The sequence below is a fragment of the Sturnira hondurensis genome, unplaced genomic scaffold, assembly GCF_014824575.4.
Source record: "Sturnira hondurensis isolate 20B ecotype Veracruz unplaced genomic scaffold, ASM1482457v3 Scaffold0006413, whole genome shotgun sequence".
Taxonomy (NCBI): domain Eukaryota; kingdom Metazoa; phylum Chordata; class Mammalia; order Chiroptera; family Phyllostomidae; genus Sturnira; species Sturnira hondurensis.
The window spans coordinates 39,462,097-39,479,770 of record NW_028079044.1 but is presented as its reverse complement, the minus strand read 5'-3'; the positions used below and the strand labels follow the sequence as shown (position 1 = coordinate 39,479,770).

The 17,674-nt window shown below is 43.5% G+C and overlaps 1 protein-coding gene across 2 annotated transcripts in view; it reads left to right on the top strand.

Moving 5' to 3' along the window:
* The window catches only part of SAMD12 (sterile alpha motif domain containing 12), a 335,623-nt gene that overhangs the window by 239,798 nt on the left and 78,151 nt on the right, over positions 1–17,674 (top strand). Inside the window, exon 5 of one of the 2 annotated variants that reach the window (XM_037048436.1) lies at positions 3,735–4,107. The exons of the other annotated variant lie outside the window; for it this stretch is intronic. Coding sequence (XP_036904331.1) covers positions 3,735–3,742 — 8 coding nt within the window. The 3' untranslated portion in view covers positions 3,743–4,107. Of the gene's footprint in view, positions 1–3,734; positions 4,108–17,674 lie in introns of those variants that run through there. 2 annotated transcript variants of the gene reach the window in all.

The window sequence follows — 17,674 nt, the reverse complement described above, 5'->3', positions numbered from 1 at the left end:
CTCCGCGTTGCCCAGCTGTGCTTGAAGTTAGCTCAGGGCCTAACTGGGTCTGCGCCAGGGACACATGTATACCGCTTCCAAATCGGGCCTCAGAACAGCCCCCGTGGCTCTGTGCTCTCCCGCTTCCCTTGCCTGGGCCACTGTGGAGGCTGCGGGTGAAAGGGGGCCGCCCAACGAAATGTAAGGCGCCTAGAGCTGCAAGTCTGTGCGTGGAGGAAAGACGGCTGCCTTTGTCACGGGAGACTGTCATGAGAAAAAGGAATGAGCCTTTGTCATGTGAAGTCACTGAGGGGCACTACCCAACTTATCCCAATACACATGACTTTCAATACGTGATCATGAGATGAATCAGGCCCAGCTTTGAGGAAACTTTTTATTATGTAAATGTGAATGAAGGTTGAGTCCATCTGCCATCCACTCTTCCTATTCCAAAAGATATACACAGCAGATACTTGAAAAACATCCTTTGGTTCAATGGCATTTCATTATAATGCTGATAGGGATGCTGTAGGAACTTAACACTTGTTTATACCAATTAGCCTATGGTAAAATCGGTTTCATTATATATCGTTTTTGCCACAGCTCCAAGAACCTACTGACACCGTTAAGTGAGGACTTACTGTGTTTATATTGATTTGCCCTACCGCCATAGGTGTCTGGAGGCCACAAGGAGATTTTTGCCACTCCTTCAGATCTCTCCCAGATTCACCATAGTACCTCTGGGGTGGGCTTTGACCTGAACTTTTCCAACTGCTGTCTCCTTGGACTCGTTCGTATATTCCCACAGTCCTTAGAGGGCTCTCCCTACACACCCTTTGCCTCATGTTGGATGAGACTGAGGCTCTTCTTCCCTTACTTCAAGTCCACTGTGGAACAACTCTGCCTTGCTTGCCTCTGTTCTTCTCCTACCTGGTTCTGCCATGAGGTCCCCCCGGCCTTTCTGAGCTCAACTAGCCCGGGGCAGAACTTCCCCTTAGACATCTGCAGAGAAAGGTCCATAGGCCAAGAGTGACCCATGTCCTCCATCACAGCCATGAGCCTCCAGAACTTTTGAGAACATCCCTGTTCCTTAAACGCTACCACTGGTGCCACTTTTGCTGCATCTGACCCACACCCTTTCTCTGGACTCAGCCAACATGTCCATGTCCTCTTCCTGCCCCCACTAGCCTTGCTGAACTTGACCACTCGCCTACTTGGGAACGTTTTGAACACAAGTCCAAAGGCAAAGAATAAGAGTGCCATGCATTGGAGAAATGGAGGGAAAATGGGGGTTGGGAAGTATAGAGAGATGTGGAGAGTATTGGAAGATGCAGCTGGTGAGGCCTGTGCAGCTGTTGGCTTGTGGTGAGGGAGAGATGCACTGGCCCTTACCAGCAACCTGGGCCCAGCAACACCTGCCCGCTGGGGTTGTTGCAAGCATAAAACAGATACACGTAGCTCTTTCCGTAATGCCATGGGAAATGTTCAGTCATGGTTGTTTTCTTCTTCTCTTTCTTTCATTTTATTAGCTATATGTTGAGTTCACTAAGAGCAAGAACTTGATCTTATATTTCAATGAGTCCCCTCAGTGCCCATCCAGTGTGAACTGATTGGTAAATACACCAGGAATGACAGCTGTGACTATCATTATTATTACTAAGCAGTCCTTTGTATAATAGAATTTTGCATACATTTTCTGACTCAGAATTTCATTTAATAAAAAAATTGCTATGGCTTTACAATACCAAATTGAGTTTCTGGCATCTGATATTTCATATGTGGAATTATGCATCCCTGTTATTCATTGATATTTGGGGTTTAATTGTATAATTTGAACATGGTTTTGTTTTCCAATAAGTGGATATTGGTTCTTGTAGAGTTCCAAAGCATCTCTAAGATTTAGAATGATAAGAAATATAATCAATATATATTGAATTGCAACATAGCACTTTTCTGATAGCTATTAGAAAACTGTATAAATACAGAGATGAAATGAATGCATAAAAATAAAAATAATTATTTTACCAATAATTTGCTACTCAAACAACAAAGGGATAATTTAACCTTGTGATTCCGCTGAGTTAAAGAGCCCAGTTCTCTGTATCTCTTGTAATACTGTATCTACCTGATGAAGAAATGTAAGCGCACCCACGTGCCAAACACTGACCTAGACAAAGTCAGTTTCCTCTGTGTCTAGATGTTTTGCATGCCCTGCTTACCCAAATTTCTAGAGAAAGAAAAATTTGGGTTTTTTTTTCTTTGTCATTGCCAAAACTGCAAATTAAAGCTGGGTCCTCCCTCTTTCTCTCCCACATAATTACATAATGAAGTTCCTGCTTTCCTGGAACTCCAAACTTTGCTGATGATCCTCTTGACAATACACGGGACAGAAGAGAATGCACCCCAGCCTCGTTGAACTAGATGAGCCTAAACATTCGCAAGAACTCCCTTTAATCAGGTTAACGTACGCAGACCCAGCCAGATGCTCGGAAAGCAGATCAGAAGAGAAAGCGCCACCTTTTGTTGCGTGACCCTGCATGATTTTTCTTCTGATTATCAATGTTAGTTGCAAGATGATATTTATACTCTACGTGTTACTCACAAAGGGTTTTTTTGTCTTTTTCGTTCTCCTGCTTTTATTAAGAAGTTAAGTTCCTGTTTATCCCACCCCTCTGTCCCTCTCACAAATACACTCTTGTGTACTGGTCTATTTGTAAATTATTAATGTCACATTGAGAAGAACCTTTCCGAAACCGGCCCCCCTGACGTGTAACTGCGGGTAGTTTCAGCCAAGCTTCCAGGTGCCTGCAGCACGCCCAGCTCCCAGTGAAGCAAGCCCCCGAAGCTCTTCTCCCGCTAGGGGAACAATTAACTTCGCGTTCCATTCACCGACCCTGGGCACACCTAGGTTGATCACATTTGTTAAACCTGTGTCGGTCTTTTCAGCCTGCGCAGCTAAGGGGAGAGTCACAACGTACAGCTGGGCTCCAGAGCCTTTGAGTAGAAATGAAAAGATTTGCACTCATTGAACAAGAAAATGGCATTCCTGGCTGTCAGCTTTCCCTCTGACATGCACGCAGACTCTGCTCACATCCCCAAATGGCAGCTCACGCCTCGTTGCAGAGCAGGCGTTCCCCACCTACCCTGGCAGGCAGGTGTGTTTGACATGAAAGCAAGCCACCATCAGATTGGGACAGAAGAACACCCCCAAAGGCAAGGTCGGTTTTGTTAAACTGAGTAAGTTGTACTGAATCTTACTTTGCGGTGGGTTTAAGACCTGCTTTGAGATGTGCCTTCAATGCCTGAGAAACCGAGGGTGAGGACGGCTTGCCCGAGCTGGCTGGTATCTGCAGTCTCAGGGAGGGGGCGCCTGCTTCCTCCCTTGGCATCCCATGGCCCTTCACCTCTCCCAGCCACATCTCATCCATTGTTGAGAACCTGAGTGTGTCAATAGGGTGGCTGTGAGGGAGTTGGGATCCGTTGAAGGAATGCACTCTGAGCCCCAGGGGCAGAATATATCACCAGTTGGGACTTATGATTGAACTGTGCACTAGGGGTGTTTTGCATTTCACATGTTCAGCTGGCTGCAAGCTGCACACGTCTGGCTCTGATTTTCACCAGTGCTCTTTTTGTGGGTTGTATTTTTTAATGCACACTCACTGAGGTCATCCTAAAGGAGATCCAGTATAAGTCTGCTGAGGAGAACTGTGTATTTCCTACGTGATCATAAATTGACTTCTATATTTTGTTTTCAGTTTTATAGATGGTCCTTTCATTCACAAACATTGATTGCCTGGCTCAGCTGCGGCACCATGGAGGCGAGCAGACCTGACATTTGTCTGGCCTACAAGAAGCTAACCGTCAGAGTATCACTCCTTCAGTTGTCATGAATTATCAGGGTTGACCATCTATAAACCCATAGCCTGAACACTTCAAACTCACTCTTTCACCTTGTCTGAATATCCCATGACTCTCAATTTCAGCCTCTCATGTCCAAAGAGGAAAATGGGGCTGGGTAATCTTGTAGGTCCCTGGGAAACGCTCAGCTGGCCTCTGCCGTCAGCACCTGTGTGTTCTTGGAGATGCTGCTTCACATCCCCGAGTTTCAAACACTGCATACATTAAATGAAATAATGCTCAATTTTCAAGTGCTTGTTTTCTCTCTGTGTGTGTGTGTGTGTGTGTGTGTGTTTTAATGGCCTAGATTAAAGTCTAGCCTGGCCTAAAAGCAGTGTAGAACAGAAGTGTCTATTATTGTATTGTTGCTGTTTCATTTTCTGTGAATCTGTAAATACTGCTTTTGATCCAAAAGTTCCAGAATGTGTTTTATTGGATTTACCCAAATCCCCTCATTCAGGCATGCTGCAGTTTATGGTAGGCAATAGAATTCAGTTTCTAGAGCGGTACCCTGAAGCATTTTTCTCCTTTATAGACCCACATGCAGAAGAACAGATGGAAAGAGACCAGTATATTCGCTTTCACGTCTTAAAGCAGAGACGCACTTAGGATGCATTGCCGTGGGCCTAACAGGTTGTCAGCAAAGAGTCACCTGCTCAGTGTTGACCTGACACCAGATTCTGAAGTCACACTACTGGGGTTTCCAGCAAGCCAAACATGTGGCTGTTCACAGAGACCCTTGAGGTTCCTCCAGCTTTTCCCTTCCACGGTAGAAAAATGACAAAGATTTTTTCTGGGAACTAAATGGTAATACATGATAATAAGAAAGCTCCAGGAAGTTAGTAAATATTTCCTTTCAGAGCCAAGGACACATGGAATCCAAGCCTCTGAAACATCAACCAGACACTGGAAACTCGCCTGATTTGGTTTCTTTGAAAATACCGAAGAATAATTAGACCGTGAGGGGAGTTCTGTTTTCCATTCCCCAGGGACTGTGATTAGTAAGTGACTTTCCATGTCATTCTTTTTTCCACTTCCTGTTTTCTCCCCCTTGGAGCAAACTATTTGCTGAGTGATAAGAGCAAATGGAATGGGCACCATGGGCTGCATGGCCAACCCACGGAATTCTGCGGGCATTTCATCTTACCCACCGGATCTAGGCCCCCCTGCAGGCCTGGGCCAGGGCACCGCCTCTCTCCACCTGAACAGCTGAAATGATAGAACTTGGAGAACTTTTCTTTGCATTGTTAGACTTTAAAAAGAAAGAGAAAAGAAACTAGAAGGTAAAGATGTGTGTGTAGTAATAGAGTGAAGTTACTTCATTTGTTCATGTCCCTAACAAACAGACACAGGGAGACACTGTCACAAGGAGGAAAGATGTGCAAGGTTCTCATCATACCATGAACTGTACACAATTAAATGGAAATATGAATGTAAGCCAGCATTTCAGTTAAGCTGCTTATTAAAATAATTAGGGCAGCGAAGCAAGGAGTGTGTAAGCCAAGGAAATTGTGAGGTTTGGTTAAATAAAATGCTCTCTCTGCAGATACAGAATTGAATGGGAAAGGAGTTTGAAGTCACAGGTATAGTAAATAAAAACTGTTCTACACAGAAATCAAAAGATGCTGGAAAAGAATTGAAGAACGTTATAGTGTGTGTGTGTGCGTGTGTGTGTGTGTGTGCATTGACTTATAGTAGCAACTGAAACCCTGAGCTGGACAGGATTTTTGTAAAACCATTTCTACACTGACCACCACCAAGTTCTCCTGTGAAACATGTTTTTCTCTGTTTTACTTTTTGAAAGATAATGGCACTTATGAATTAGTGGTTAATTGGTTTTTCCACTAAGTAAAAACAGGATCTTCCCATTAGAGTACTGGGTTAGCACAGAATAACCAGTGCCACCTCTTTGAGTGAATATCATTGGAAGTGAAACCAGTGCCTGGAGACCCACTGCCACCTTCGAGGGTGACTGGTTGGGACCGCTGTTTAGACTTTTGTTGCGTGGTGGGTTTACTGCCCTGGACCAGACTGGGGATGCACGTGCGTGGGCTGCAGGAGAGGCCCCTCAGTATCTGGGGTAGCACTCTCTTTGTTAAACCACCCTGCCACTTTATGAACTTGTGAGGCTGGGCCATTTTGAGTGCTCTGAATTCCAAGATTTGGGAAGTACACCTGCATCTGAAAGACCGTGGAGACAGTGCTGTTGTAACCCATTTTCTTCTCTGGATATCTCTTTAAATTTTCTCGATATCAAATTGGTCATTTTTGAAAATTTTTGTCTCACACACCACGCTTTTCTCTAAGGGCTATAACCTCTACCTAGTTGATCTGTTGTCAGAGCTTACAAGTCATGGAATCTTTCTTATGTGAGCCCTTTGGCATGAAAAGCGCCGCCGCCAAACCCGATCCATTGGATCATAGAAACAGGAAAGACCTAGAAGAGCTCAGAAGATGCCTCTCTTAAATAAAGAATCATGTTAAGATTGCTTCTTTCTGAGTTTAGCTACATTGGGAATCCCACTCTACACTCTGTGTCTCAACGCAAGCTGGCCAGGGATGCAGACACGCTGTTAGGAACCTAAAGAATATTCGGAAATTGCGTCCACGCTGTGTGTGCTCTGGACTGTGTCCTTTCACGACTTTCGGCAGACCGGAATTGGCATCAGGAAAGTGGTGACATGAGGAAATGCAGGGTAACCAACACTTAGAATCTGTGACAGCCACTTCAGAAGGGCCCATGGCCCTGAATGCGGTGAGCTCTGCCTCAGGTGAACAACTGTTCCATCACACCTGGGAACATCCTGCAGGGAACGTCCTGCGGTGGACACATGGAAGGTTACTGCTGCTCGTTGAAGACCTTTGGAAGGTGTGGGCTCACCAAATGCCCCCCAGCCCCTCTGATCATTTGGGAAACAGAACGTTTAGCTGCCTATTATTTTGAGCTGCTTGCTGCCGGGAAGCCCCTCCTGAGGTGGCCTCGGGGGGGACATTGGCAAGACCTAGCAAGTGTCCTTCAGCCTATCAACTAGGAGGAGAGCAGAGGCAGATGTGATATATTAGATGGCCCTACGACGGCTCTCTCTGGAAAACATCTCATATTGGCAAGAGTGATTCAAGTTGCCAGGAATCCAGAGTTTGCCACGCAACATGCCCAGACGCCTGACAGGGTTTGACTGGTTTACTCTGCTCAACGCAACTGCTGAGATGACTGTCGTGAGGTGATTAATAAAGGGCATAAATCTTAACCATGCTGGGAAAAGAAGACAGATTGATGCACGCACATATTGGAAATGTAATGAAACCAAATTGAACAACTAGGATTTGCTGATACATGACAGAGAAACAGTACCCTGCGTGGTGTTCCTCACTGCTCTTGTTTCATTGGTCTCATTTCAAAAATGACCAGGAAGACATGTTTGGTTTTATTTTATTTTATTTTTCTAGCACTGGGGACCTAAACTAGCAACAGAGCAAGAAAGGAATAACGATGTAGTGAATATGTGCCCCTGGTATCATTTATTATTTATTTCCCCCATATTGATGGAGCTAAAAAAAAAAAGATTAGGTCAGCTTCCCTCAAAGCTGCTAGTGAATGCTGTTAAGTAATCATACATGAAGTTTTGGTAGTTTTCAAAGTAATTAGAATCCCAGAGCAAATAAACAGTAAATGTGCTCTCATCTTTGAAGCTATTTTTCCTAACTAAATAGCTCTGTTCTGCTATGATTACATACCAGTCATTATAAAATTAAAAATTATTTTAAGTAAATGGGTGCTTCTTTAAGAAGCATTTGTTTCTTGCTAATTATTATGAACTAATTATAGTTTACGATGGGCCTCGAGTACTGCCTGAGAGCACTGCTCCCCAGTGGTTGCCACTTGTAGTTCCAGAAGGAAAAAAATGATGGAAGAGAGGATCCAGCAGAGTCAAAGTCTGAATTTTCACGACTCTGAAAAGCTCAGACTTTCTGATGGTTGTCGGAGACAGCAGTGCAGGGTGCTGGCCCAGAACGTGAACCTGAACTACATTGCAGCCTCACCATAAGTGACCTTTGGTGTGTGAGTTAAGGTCACTAAGCGCCAATGTTTGCACTTGCAAAATGGGGACAATAATACACACTTACAGACAGCCTTGTTTGGGGGGGTTAAAGATAACGTTCATAAAATTTTTACCACAGACGTTGGCACCAGAGTTAGTAGCTATTGTTATTATTGCATATCATCATTCCCATCATGATTTTTGTGATAGGAAAGTTTACTCAGAGGCCCAAGCACAGTCTTTGGGACAGTCAGTGCATTGTGTCTTATGACACTGTTGTCTTCGAGGGCGAGCTCGTATCTGCCAAGAGCACAGGATTTCCTTGAAACAGTCCAGAAAAGCAGAAGTTGTCATTGTTATTTCCCTATCCTGGTGGGCCCAGGCCAGGGCAAGCATGGGTAGGAAATGTGACTGTACAGACCATGTATTTATTAGGGGCTTTCCCATGGACCAGCAAGTTCTCAATTCATAATTTCCTTTTTTTCATAGTTTCAGGAAGTTCATCCTTTGCCAGTATCTCCCTAGAACAAGAAGAAAACAAACAAAAGATAAATAACAGAAAACCAGACATCAAAGTATCAGAAAAACCCCTACGGGTGCGCTTCCTTTGGGACCCCTTTCCTTTAGTCCTCTCCTGCTTTATTCTTTATTACAAGTTAATATCATGCGTCATGCAGGCTAGTAAAACTGGGCACCGGGTGTTTCTGTCAGGAGGCAGAGATGATGAATGTCAAGTTCAAGGTTTCCCTCTAACTCCCAGACTATCCCAGCTCTTTTCATCTATGAACTATTTCCCTTTGTTATCCTTAGCTCTCTGCTCTCACTTGTCATTTTTCATTTTGTTGTTGATTTAGAGAACATTCTTCCTTAGTTTCTTGGTTCCAGGTACTAAGCGTGCTGATCATTTCTTATATTCCAGGCACAGGGTACTTCTCATATGTTACCTTCATTAATTCTTAGAACGGTTCCGTACTCAGCTGAGAAAAAAAATCATAGCATCATAGTGATAGTAAGTGCTGGAGCCAGGGCTCAAGTGAGTTCTTTCAGGTACACGAGAACAGACTGCCTTCCTAGTTATGTTCAACGTGGTGGCTACAGATGGGGGATTCCTGACGGAATACCCACCAGAGAAACCAAATTTTGCTTCTAAATATAGATGCTATGATGGGTATTTAGATGATGAATTCTTATACGGACCTCTCCCCACCTCCCTTACCATTCTCAGCAGATCCACCCAATTGATCTGGTGCCTATGCGTTCATCAAGGGCCGCAAAGCCAGCTGATTCTCAGATACCCATCTCTCCTCCTTGGATCCATCCCATTCATACTCACAGCTTCCTGGTCCCACAAATCACCCTGGCTTTCCAGTTAAAAAGAATAGGAGGTCCCTGCCAGCTAATGACGCATTGCCTCTGGGGTAATGGAAGAAAATGTTCTCATCTAAGTAGGCTAAGGGAGTGGTAGTGTTAGTCTTTTTTATGTTTCTTAAAGATACTGAAAAGAAAAAGAAGGTTGGATAGGTTTCAGAAAGAGGGAAGAGGGATTGATGAGAAACAGGAAACAAAACACATTCAGAAATGAACAGGCCCCCCCAAACGAGAAAATGCACAGCATCTCCAAAAGGGAAGCTGAGTTGGGCTTTCTAACATAGGCTTAACCCTAGCCACAAACTCAGGGGTACAATCAGCCAGGCCGTGCCTTTCTCCAAGTATCCAACAAGGGTTCTCTCAGGATCAGCTACCAGTCATTGTCCACCCACCTACTTTCACATATAAACGGGCTGATCTGGTGTTGAAACTAAGCCCCGTTGTCTCCAAAACCTGTCCATTTCTACTACACCACAGTCTCAGTGGAGGGACAGTTTTCAAGTGTGCCATTCAAATCACTAGGTCCCTTTTGGAGAGATGGTTGTGAAATGGGGAAGCACTTTTTGGGAAGTCTGTTGGTGCCACAGTGACCCAAGAAAATATAATGAGTTCCTTATTTTTTTAATGGCAACATTCATCATAGTTTATTGAATACAGCGAACCTTCAAGCTGCCAGATGGATTATTGGGCTTTTTCTGCTTTCCTACTCCTTAAAAAAGAAATCCCTGCCTCCTCCCCAGTTTGTGTGGTCACTATATCACGGGGACGATCAGATATCTAATGGAAAATTGATTCAAGACTCCTGAGCACCTGCCCTGTCTGGTGTGGCTCAGTGGGTGGGGCGTCATCCCACAAACCAAAATATTGCCAGTTTGATTCTGCGTTGGGGCACATGCCTAGGGTGGGAGCCAGGTGTCTGGTTGAGAGCACGTGAGAGGCAACCAATAGATGTTTCTATCACACATCAGTGTTTCCCAACCTCTCTCCCTCCCTGCCCCTCTCTCTATAAATAAATAAATCTTTTCTTAAAAAAAAAAAAAAAGACTCGTGGGTGCCCGCTCTGCAATGTGGGCAAAATGGATTTACAAACCACTCACATTTGACAGATATAGTCCGGAAGCACAGTCCTGCAACTAATATTCCAAGCTCTTTCTTGCGACCTTTATGAAGAAACATAGCTAAGAGCAGAGAAATTGAATCAGAAATCAGAAGGCGCCTGCCTGAATATAAAAGGATATGGCACCCATAACACAGACTATTGCACCCACATGGGAATTAGAAGGAACCTTGGCCAGGTCATTAATCTGCCTGAGATCATGTCCTTTTCAGCAACAGATGAATTTTTATCCAGTACTTCTCCAAGATTCCCCAAAGCCTAGTTTCCAGAGAACAATGATGCTGGGTATGTGTCACCTCTGGCAATTTCAGGAGAGTTTAATGAATTTTACACCATCATTTCCCGTCTTGATGCTTCATTTTTGTCGAGATAGAAAGGATAAGAGGGACCATTTCACACTCTTTATGGATAAAGATCAGGCAATCAGAATAACTCACTCATCAATCTAATCATGCAGTTGTTCAAAACAGGATAGGCTGATTCTCGTCCAATTCGGTATAAAAACTCAAAGAATCATATTGCTTGAAGGGAAGCTCTGAGGTCATCCTAGCCAGTTCTGCCTCAAGCCAGGTACACACCCAAACTGTCAAAGACAAAGAGATTGCTTCTTCTCTCATCAGTTTTCAAGAAGTGCAAGAAACCTGGAGTTTCCTTCATTTTCTCACAAAGGGGAGCAAAAACCAACCATCAACATTGCCCCTCATGAATCTGAAGGAATATATATTCAGGAAGGCTGCATTTAGTGAGCTCAGTGGATGGAATATTGGCAGTATTTTAGTTACCTTTACCCATTTTATTGACACAAAATGTACGACTCAGAGTCACCTTTGTTCTTTGAATGAGCTCACTCACACATCTTCCAGAATATGATAACCCTTTACTTTGGGGTGCCAGCAGGCATCTATAGCCCAGAAACCAGCAAGTTTGCCTGGTGAGAACCTACAGATGGGAGCATACCATGATAGGGGAAGTTTCTAAATAACACTGCCGGATAATGGGAATAGAAGCCTACTCTCCATATTCATATTCCTGCTCCATATGCTTCTCCTTTATCCAGACATCTGCTCTTCAGGGTCTGGCCGGTCCGTTCTCTTCCATCTCTTCCAGTTCTGGCCATATGAGCAAGACCTAACGGCAACCCTTCCTCTTTAGAGAAGACTCATCCCGGGAGCTGAAGTTGCACCTCCCTTCCCTAGAGCTTCAGTGCTCAGTCATTTTTTACTCTTGCCTTTTCCCTCGTCTCGCAGATTGGTTCAGGTGTGGTCAGTGGGCTTCACCTCCTGTGCTGGTTTGGACTGGGTATGGCTGACTGGAGGAAGAGCCCACGGCCACTTACAGAGTCTCAGAGAAGGCTGCTGTGATGGATTAGCAGCATCTCTCATTGGCTTAGCAACAAGAAATAGAATATCTGGGCTGTGGGCTCACCATTCCAAAACCATCCCATAAGTATCTGAAGAATAAGAATCTCCTGCTTTGAATTTTAGATCTCTCGCATGCCTGGTGTGGTTGTGACCTCATGGCCAGAGCTTACACCATATTTGTTGATTGATGTCCCAAAAGGTGCCGTTAACACATCAGAGAGAAGATCTAAAGGTGTCTGGAAAGCAACTTCTTGTTTTTACCGAGAGGCAGTCTTTTCTCTGCAGGTGAAGAGCCAGAAAAGGAGTGCTGTGCACTTTTCTCCGTGAGCCCTGGCCAGAACCAAGAGACAGTGAAATCCCGCAGGCAGCCCCACTTAGAGCTAGATTTTATTTGTGCTATGTCTGGGCTCTTTGAACTTGTATTGCTTGTGTATTTAACCCATGAGAGCAGTTGTCCAGCTCCTTCTTCCTGATGCCTAATTTAAGCTTAAATGATATGCTTAAAGGGAACAGAAATTAAATATATATATTTGGCTAGTATAAAAATAAAAAGAAAATATTGCAGGGAACCACAGCTACTGAAAGCACGCTGGATGCTAAAAATAGTCGTGTTTGCTTTGAAAATCTGCCCCCGTTCCCCCAATTTCCAGTCTGGGTGATGTGAACTGAAACATCCAAGTGCTGATTCCTATTCAGTTTCAGCAAATTCTGATAATGTTTGAAACTTAATGTTTCAGATGTTATTATTCTTTATTTCAGAAAGAATAAAAATGTTGCCTATAGTTACAGCACTTACTGCCACAGTTAATTGGAATTTCAACTTTGACAATTTCTGCAAGCTTAGAGAAGAATATTGTCTGTTTGAAAAGCAACAGAAATAAATTGCAGGAGCCTGACAGGTTGGGTTTACACAGAAGTTTCCCATAGGAAATGTCAAAGGAAGAAAGAGCCTTTACCTGCTGTGGACCTCATGTCCTGAGGACAATGGAAAGAACAAGAGGAAAGACCCAAGTTCAGGTTCCTCCCAGATATTTGGCCTTGAGCTATGATATAGCCAATGCAGACTTGATTCCTTCTTCAAAAAAAAGAAAAGAAAGAATTATTTTTACTTACGTCATATGCTCATGATGGTCAGAAAGAAGTGAAAGAACCCGAGAAGCTGCGACCAAGGCAAATGAGGACACCACCAGTGGCTTACTCTCTCCTGCAAATCACTTGCCTTGAAACTGACATCATTAATGGCTTTCTTCAGTGGTATTGACCTCACTTCTGCCAAAAGCTCCTAAAAGAAGAATACATCTCCTGTGTGTAACAGTGGCTTTCTCTCCCTAGAGAGTGAGAGAAGAGATACGCAATTGACCCTGAACAACATGGGTTTGAACTGCATGCATCTACTTATACACAGATTTTTTGAAGTATATTTTATTGATTATGTTATTATAGCTGTCCCAATGTTTCTCCTTTGCCCACCTCTAGCCAGTACACCACCATCCATCCAGCAATCCTTCCCTTAGTTCATGTCCATGGGCCGTGTATATAAGTTGTTTGACTTCTCCAGTTCCTGTATTATTGTACATCCTCCCACCTATTTTGCACCTACCAATTATGTTTCTTAATCCCTGCACCTTCTCCCCTCATTCTCCTCCTTCTCCCTCCCAGCTCATAATCCTCCAAATGATCTCCATATCTCTGATTCTGTTCCTGTCTGGTTGTTTGCTTAGTTTGTTTGGTTTTTGTTTTTGTTTTTTAGATTCAATTGTTGGTAGCTGTGAATTTGTTGCCCTTTTATTGTTCATAGTTTTGATCATCTTTTTCTTAAATAAGTGCCTTTAATATTTCATGTAATAATGATTTGGTGATGATGGACTCCTTTAGCTTTACCTTCTTTGGGAAGCACTTTATCTGCCCTCCCATTCTAAATGATAGTTTTGCTGGGTAGAGTAATCTAGGTTGTAGGTCCTTGCTTTTCATCACTCTGAATACTTTTTGCCAGTCCCTTTTGGCCTATGAAGTTTCTTTTGAGAATCAGCTGACAGTCTTATGGGTACTCCTATGTAGGTAACTCTCTGCTTTTCTCTCGCTGCTTTTAAAATTCTCTCTTTATCTTTTATCTCTTTTATTTTAATTATGATGTGTCTTGGTGTGGTCCTCTTTGGGTGCAATTTGTTTGGGACTCTGCTTCCTGTACTTTCCATGTCTATTTCCTTCACCAAATTAGGGAAGTTTTCTTTCATTTTTTCAAATATGTTTTCAATGTCTTGCTCTTCCTCTTCTCCTTCTGACATGACTATGATTCAGATATTGGCATGTTTGGAGATGTCCCAGAGTCTTCTTATACTATCCTCATTTTTTTTTGAATTCTTGTTTCTTCTTTCTATTCTTGTTGAATGTTTATTTCTTCCTTATATTCCAAATCATTGGTTTGAATCCTGGCTTCCTTCCCTTCATTGTTGGTTCCCTGTAGATTTTTTTTTTATTTCACTTACTGTAGCCTTTATTTCCTCCTTTATGCTGCTGCCATCCTCAATGAGTTCTTTAAGCATCCTGATGACCAGTGTTTTGAACTCTGCATATGATAGGTCGGCTATCTCCATTTCATTTAGTTCCTTTTCAGGGGTTTTGTTCTGTTCTTTCATTTGGATTATATTTCTTTGTCTTCTCAATTTGGCAGCCTCCCTGTGTTTGGTTCTGTGTATTAGGTAGAGTTGCTTTCACTCCCTGTAAAAGGCACCTGTAAATTGTGTGGGGCAGAGCCTTAGGTAATTGCTGGGGGTGGGGGGGGGGTGGGTGATCTGCTTACCACTTTGTGCCTCTGTGTGGAGGGAGAGCTTGAAGAGGGGACTATGCCACTGCCTGGCTTCTGGGGGTTTGCCTGGCAGTTGCCTTTTCCAGTCACTTAACCCATTCCCTATATGTGATTGGCACCCTTCCAGCTATTACCTTGATGTTGAATCTCAGAGTGGGTGGGTTGGCATAAATTTTAATATGGGCCCTTTAACTGAAGTTTCCAGAAAATCCAGCAGTTACTTCGGCTACCCAAACCCCCTCTGGCTTTTACAACCACAAGTTATCAAGATTTATCTTCTTAGCTCTGGACCCCGGGGTTGTGTGGTCTGGACTAGGGTTGGGATCACTCACTCCCAAGCTGTCCCTTCCAATTTTTATCCACCACATGAATGTGGGACCACCTGTGCCCATTCCACCACTGCCACCACCTCTCTGCGCCACACCGCGTCTCCTTGTCTCTCCACCCCGTCTCTGTGTCTCCACCCCTCCTACCCATCTGTATGAATGTGGCTTCTTTAAATCCTTGGTCATCAGACTTCCATACAGTTCAATTTTGTGAAAGTTTTGGTTGTTGTTTGTTTTGAGATTTAGTTGTAATTCCTTATTGTAGTTGCACAAAGAGGCAAAGTGTGTCTACCTATACCTCCCTCTTGACTGGAAGTCCATATTTTTCAGTAAATATTGCAAATGTATTTTTATGATTTTCCTAATAACATTTTAGTTTCTTTAGCTTACTTTATTTTAAGAATACAATATATAATGCCTACATACAAAATATGAATTAATTGACTGGTTAAGTTATTGATAAGGTTTTCAATCAACAGTAGCCTGTTAGTAGTTAAGTTTGAGGGGAGTCAAAAGTTAGATGCAGATTTTTGGCTGTGTGTGGGGTTTAGTGCACCAAACCCCTGCATTGTACAAGGGTCATCTCTAGTTTGAAATGACTTCCTGGTGAGGACCATAGTCTTCAATGTAGAAAAATGGATGATGAGCAAATTTTAGGGAGGATAGAGGAGAAATTGGTATAGAAAATCAGGAAGAGTGTGGAATCATACTCAGTAGAGAGTCTATATTGAGAGTCAAGGTTGCCTTGACTGATGCTACTTGCACTCAGCAGTCCACCAGCTTGTCTCAGGACCTCATTCAGAACCCCTCTCCACCCAAGTCGGGTGTCTAAGCAAATTCCAGATATATGACATTATTTGTAGAGACAGCTGGCATGTAGATGATATATCCTCTTTTCTTTCTGGCTTAGAGATTGTCATTTTATGCCAAATGTCAGCAATCTATTCCTAAAAATGCCTAGTGTCTATTAGAAGTCATGCAGTCATTCACTTAGCATTACTGCGAACCTGTCACAGAGCGGGTTCTGTGCTAGGAATTAACAATTAAATGGTGAGCAAGACAGAAAGAGTCCCTGCCTCAGAGCTTCTGCAGTCCTGGGCCCCAGTCACTACTTACAGGGACTCCCTTGAAGGAAGGGGCCCTCCTGTCTAGACACGTGTGATGCTACATTTCAGGAGAGCACTGGATTCTGAGTCTTTATAAAATCTGTTCTTTCTCACTAACCCACCCTGGAATCTTTCTCACCCTCTGTTTCTCCACCTGTTAAACAGAGGCCGACATGAGCTCCCTTAGGACCCTTTCAATTCTAGAATAACCCAATCCTTTGACCTTAGGGAAAATATGTGCCTCAGTTTCCATATTTGTTAAAGAGAAATCATGATATTTGTCCTGTTAACACCACTATTTCTGAACTCAAATTTAGGTAACAAGTGAAACAAGTGAGTGACTTTTAACAATATAAGGTATCCATGGCAACATAAGGTACTGCTAAGACTATGATGAGGATGTGGCCATTAGCATAGGAGAGAGGAGATCGGCCATGCAGTTTCTGCTTGGGACCCAGACCATAGACCTCTGCCACTTGAACAGAAAGAATGGAGATCCCTGCCCCCATGCAAGTGTCTAACACAGCCTGTAGTTATTAAGAGAACTGTTATTTCTAGAGAACCTCCCCACCCCACAGCGTTTGGGGCACAACACGTATACAGTACTCTCGATGGGGTAGGTAGCAGTGGCCTAATGAGAAAAGAGCCTCCTGTCACCATTTCTGTGTGTTCCCTGGAAGCTGGGCTCAAACTTCTGATGAATGCTTGAGTCTTGTCTTTCCCTTTTGCTGGTGCTTGGGGCTTGCTTTTGAAAGCAGACCTACGATCTTTCTGTCTCCTAAGCTCTATAGTTCAGTGCCGCAGCCCCCTCCAGGTCATTAAGTAACACCAGCAGCATCCAGGCCAACGTTGCCACATTTCTATTGAGGGCTATAACTCACCCAGGAGGTATCAGTGATGATGATTCTGTCCTTGATTCTATCTCAAACTCAAGTTTATCCCTGCCCTTGCAGCACAGCGTGGGCAAAGCGGCTGATTGGAAATAAGCTCAATGTGCCTTGAGTGATGGTGCTCCTCTGAGTTGCTTGGCTACAAGATGGCACCAAGGGGGTGCTTTGTATTGGTTGTAACACCATAACAACTGGACTAAGAAATATATCTTGACTAAGAATGAAGACACTGCACTCTCCTTTACACAGGGACTTGCTTTTGGAATTCCTTGTTCAGCTAAAGAAAATGTTATGTCTATTGATTTTGTGTGGTTTGTGTAGGTACTTGCAACAGAACAAACACCACAGGCATCTATTGTACGCCCCCACCACCCCACCACTAAAACCACAAAGTGGCTCAGTCCCGTGTGCAAGTGGAGAGAATGTGCAAAGGTCAATTCTGAGTCCCAGTAGCATCATTGAGAAGGGAATTATTTACATACGACAATTCGCCAAGGCAAGTCACGTGTGTCTGTATGTTTGTGTTGTGTCTGTGCTCAAGTTGTCTGCTTAAACACCCACCCCTTTGGGGAGAGTCAGTCCCCATGGGCCAAGCGGTTCATCTCCCCTTAGCTGCCCCCAAAGAAACAAATCTCAAACTCACAGGGAATAGGATTTGCGCTGCATGGGAATCAGGTAATGCATCATATTCGCATATCCAGATTACAGAGTTAAAATTGACTTTCTACGTATTCCCTCTCTGTCTATAAAGTACTGACTATGCACCCCACAATCTCAAAACAGG